This window comes from Hemiscyllium ocellatum, chromosome 32, assembly GCF_020745735.1.
Source record: "Hemiscyllium ocellatum isolate sHemOce1 chromosome 32, sHemOce1.pat.X.cur, whole genome shotgun sequence".
In the NCBI taxonomy this organism is placed as follows: Eukaryota; Metazoa; Chordata; class Chondrichthyes; order Orectolobiformes; family Hemiscylliidae; genus Hemiscyllium; species Hemiscyllium ocellatum.
In genome coordinates, this window is record NC_083432.1 from 4607423 (window position 1) to 4611325 (window position 3903).

The 3903-nt window shown below is 41.8% G+C and overlaps 1 protein-coding gene across 1 annotated transcript; it reads right to left on the reverse strand.

Moving 5' to 3' along the window:
- Positions 1-1380: 1380 nt before the first annotated feature.
- On the reverse strand, positions 1381-2628 carry LOC132830736 (Ig-like V-type domain-containing protein FAM187A). Its single transcript, XM_060848574.1, has one exon. It carries the CDS (start codon positions 2626-2628, stop codon positions 1381-1383), a length of 1248 nt encoding a protein of 415 aa, XP_060704557.1.
- Positions 2629-3903: the final 1275 nt, after the last annotated feature.

A 3903-nucleotide genomic window follows, 5' to 3' on the forward strand; every position in this document is an offset into this window, starting at 1 on the left:
CTTGCTTTATTTTTATACTAATTCACGAGTTGTAGCCATCACTGACTAAGCCAACGTCCCTAATTGGCCTGTCTTCTTGAACCATCACATCTTTGCATTTTTTAGACGGTACACTCTGCTGCCTTCCAAGCAGTTGAATCGTTAAGGTAGTGGTTGTGAGCAAAATTAAACAGACTGCTTTATCCCAGACAGTGTCAAGCTTCATAACGGTGCTGCACACATACGGGCAACTCGAGGATATTCCTGACTGTCCTTTAACTCCAACAGAAGTTCAAAAACAATAAATCACTGAAAACTGATTAATACTTTATATTAGACCGTATCACTGAGGAAGTTAAATACATCTTACATGCACTATGTACATGATATAGGTACCCCATTATATTCATACATTTAGAGATGTAGCCCGTGCTGCAGCGTGTCTTAACTTTAATAAAATAGAACAAATGTTTTACTTTATAATGTCATCACACTCTGTAAGTTGCTGACATGAATGTTTGTTTAATGCTAAGGTTACCTGTTGTGTTTTTTTGTCCCTGATCTTGATGTTCTAAATTGTTTGTTACTCTCTGAATATTCCACACTTGCGATCTAATTAATTCTCAGCAGCACTGAAATCTTATTTCTTCCTGGTATATCTATAAGACAATGAAACTCTTGCCTCCCCTCAATGTTATTGAATGATTTACTACATACCTACTTGGGTTCAAGTTCCACTCCAGAAATTTGAGCAAAGATAAAGACTATCACTCTCACATGGTACTGAGTGGGAGCTGAATGTCAGAGGTCCCGCCTTTCAGATCAAGCATTAAACCAAGACCTGATCTTGTCTCTGAGGAGGACATAAAAGATCCCATTAGTATTATTGCAAAGCTGAACAGAGGAATTCCCGCTGGTGTCCTGGCAAATGCTTATCCTTCAAATACATCACAAAAACAGATCATGTGGCCTTTATCACCTGGACATTTGTGGGTGTTTGCTGCATGTAAATTGCTATGTTTCTTACATTAAGATAGTGACTACATTTCTAACGTATTTCAATCCATACTCCCTCCCTGAGCTCATTACAACCACTACAGAACCAAGTTTAATATGTAGGTATGTAGCTTCTATTCATTCTATTAACACAAACTAATTATGGCTATTCAACCTGAGACTTACACACCTTAGCATAGTTAACTTGCTGACAGGATACCAATTAAAGACAGCTATCTGAGGTAATTCCTCCCAATTAATAACTGAGATGCCCACACCCCTGAGTTTCTAGACAAGTACATGCAGATTTAAAAAAAAGACATACAAATATATTTCTGCAAAGAGAATTCAATCAGTTTCTTTAAACAGGCTCAAGGCGTTGCATAATCGCGGCCTGATCCTATTTTAGAAACAATCCAAATAATAATTACAACATCTCATACACTTCAGGAAAATAAATATAATCACTATTATGAAGTAAGAGCTGAGAATAGTTTGTATTGCAAAGATGGATTCGTCATCAGTGAAGCTCCTGTGGACCCTGGGCGGGAAGCCAACTCTCAGCCTGATCCCAGCCATCAGCTGGCCTTGTCTCCAGCAGTAATAGGTTGCAATATCGTTCAACTGAACCGCACGGAAAATCAGGTGATTGCCTTGATCAATGTATACTCTCATGCTGTGGTTCACACCCACCATGTACTCTTCCAAATACAGTGGCCTGCGCCCTCTGTCCCAAGCCACTGCGTGCTCTGCCCTGGATTCTGGACACGCAATGGTCAATGGGTACCCTATGGCATGAATGTGAGTCTGCACTGGGACCACGGGGGGCTTCTTGTTCTTGTCGTTTGTAAAGCCAAATACATCAAAGATGAATTTCTCCCCTTCCGTCGATGGGTACTTGGTCGGACAGTGCACAAAGCAGCTCCGTACCATGATCTCAGGTTTCCTCTTCTTCAGAAGGTGCCTGTACCTGGGTGGTACAGCCGAAGAGCCACAGGAGACTACGTTGGCCACATTCTTCTTGTACCTGAAGTACAGGTAAGGGCTATGCATGTAACACAGGCCAATACGTCGCTGTTCCCCTCTCACCCCACATCGATCGCACACAGTCCAATCCCAATAAGATGTGAAGATCTTGTATGTCTTGGTCTCCAAATCTTTCATGGGCTTCTCCTTCTTCTGCTGGAAGGTAATGTGTGCACCTTTGTAACTTTGTACATCAACGTCATAACCATAGAAGTAATCTCCCATCACAGTGCCACACATGTAATGGCCAGAATCTTGAGGCTGGGAGTTGAAAACCAACAGGTTGAACATCAAGATTTTGAACCTGGACTGAATTCCTGATCTGGAACGTAACTGGGTAGCATCCAAGATCTTTGTCCCGTTGAAGTCACTCAGCACTTTGGTGTGACCCTTACCCAAATGTTTTTGATAGTACCAAACCACCGATGTCACATCCTCAGGCTTACACAGGCACGGCAGTTCAAAGGTCATGTCAGCCAGGTAGGCAGTATTCTGGAACATTAAGAAAGCCGGACAGGACTGTGTCTTGAATATGTCTTCTTTCTCTTCTATTACATATTCACTAGCATTAATAGATGTAACCCACAGGAAGAGCATAAATGAGAGAATACCCTGCATGAACAACATTTCAACAGGACAGAGAATGTGAGAAGTTACAAGGTGAAGAAACGGCAGGTACTGATCAAAGCCTCCGTACAAAATGACAGGCTTAACAGTTAATAGAAAAGTTCTAGAAGAAAAATTATTCAGTTCTAGAACACAATCATTGTCAATATAACTTGTAATTAACGTGAAACATTCCAGAACACTGCAATCAGGAGGGATTCTGAAGTTGGTTTGGGGTTAAGATGCAAACCAACTTGGCACTGTACTAGCAATGGCTACAAAGCAAATAGGTGCAAAACACAGATTTGGAACACACTCGCCCAGTTAGTGTCCAGTGATGGACTATATCTTATTTTCTCATTAATTTGTTTTTCCTGTCTGCTTCCCATCAATGTGAACCCTGGGTCCCAGCAAGAAACTACCTCCAATGTCTTGCCAATGGGCACTTTCCTTCATTAGCTCATATGTGCCGGATAGGCATTATATCAGGAATACATATGACGCTATAAGTAGATAGATTATCCAAGAGGAATATGACACAGGGCCAGACTTTATGCCACAAAAAAGAAACTGCTGTGAATATCAGTAAAACGGAGAACATATGAACATAAATTGAGTGTTTGAAGATTAGGGTGTCGCTGTCCATGGCAGCATTTATTGTCCATTCTTATTTGCCGTTGAGAAAGTGATGGTGAACAGCCTTCTTGAACCACAATACCATTATGAAGGGGTTTCCAGGATTTTGATCAAGCGACAATGAAAGAACGGCAATATATTTCTCAGTCAGGGTGGTGAGTGGCTCGGAGGGGAACCTGCAGGGGCTGATGTTCCTATGTATCTGCTGCCCTTGCCCTTCTAGGTGGTGGTCATGGGTTTGGAAAGTGAATTCCTAGCGAGTTTTGAGAAGATTTGTAGCTCAGGTTGAGGTTCTGAATGTAGGTTTGCTCGCTGATCTAGAAGGTTCTTTTTCAGATGTTTCCTCACCATACAAGGTAACATCTTCAGTCAGCCTTCAGACTGCTGATGATTCCTGCCTTCTATTTACATGTTTGAGGTTCTTTGGATTGGTGATGTCATTTCCTGTGGTTATGTCACTTCCTGTGTGATATCATTTTGTGTTTTTTTCTCAGGGGGTGGTAAATGTGATCCAAGTCAATGTGTTTGTTGAGAGAGTTCCGGTAGGAATGCCATACTTCTAGGAATTCTCGTGTGTGTCGTGTCTTTGTTTGGCTTGTCCTAGGATGGATGTGTTGTCCTAGTCGAAGTGGTGTCCTTCCCATCCGTATGTGAGGATAC

Coding starts and splice junctions, on each gene's coding strand:
- LOC132830736 (XM_060848574.1), bottom strand. CDS start 2,628: ATGTTGTTCATGCAGGGTATTCTCTCATTTATGCTCTTCCTGTGGGTT.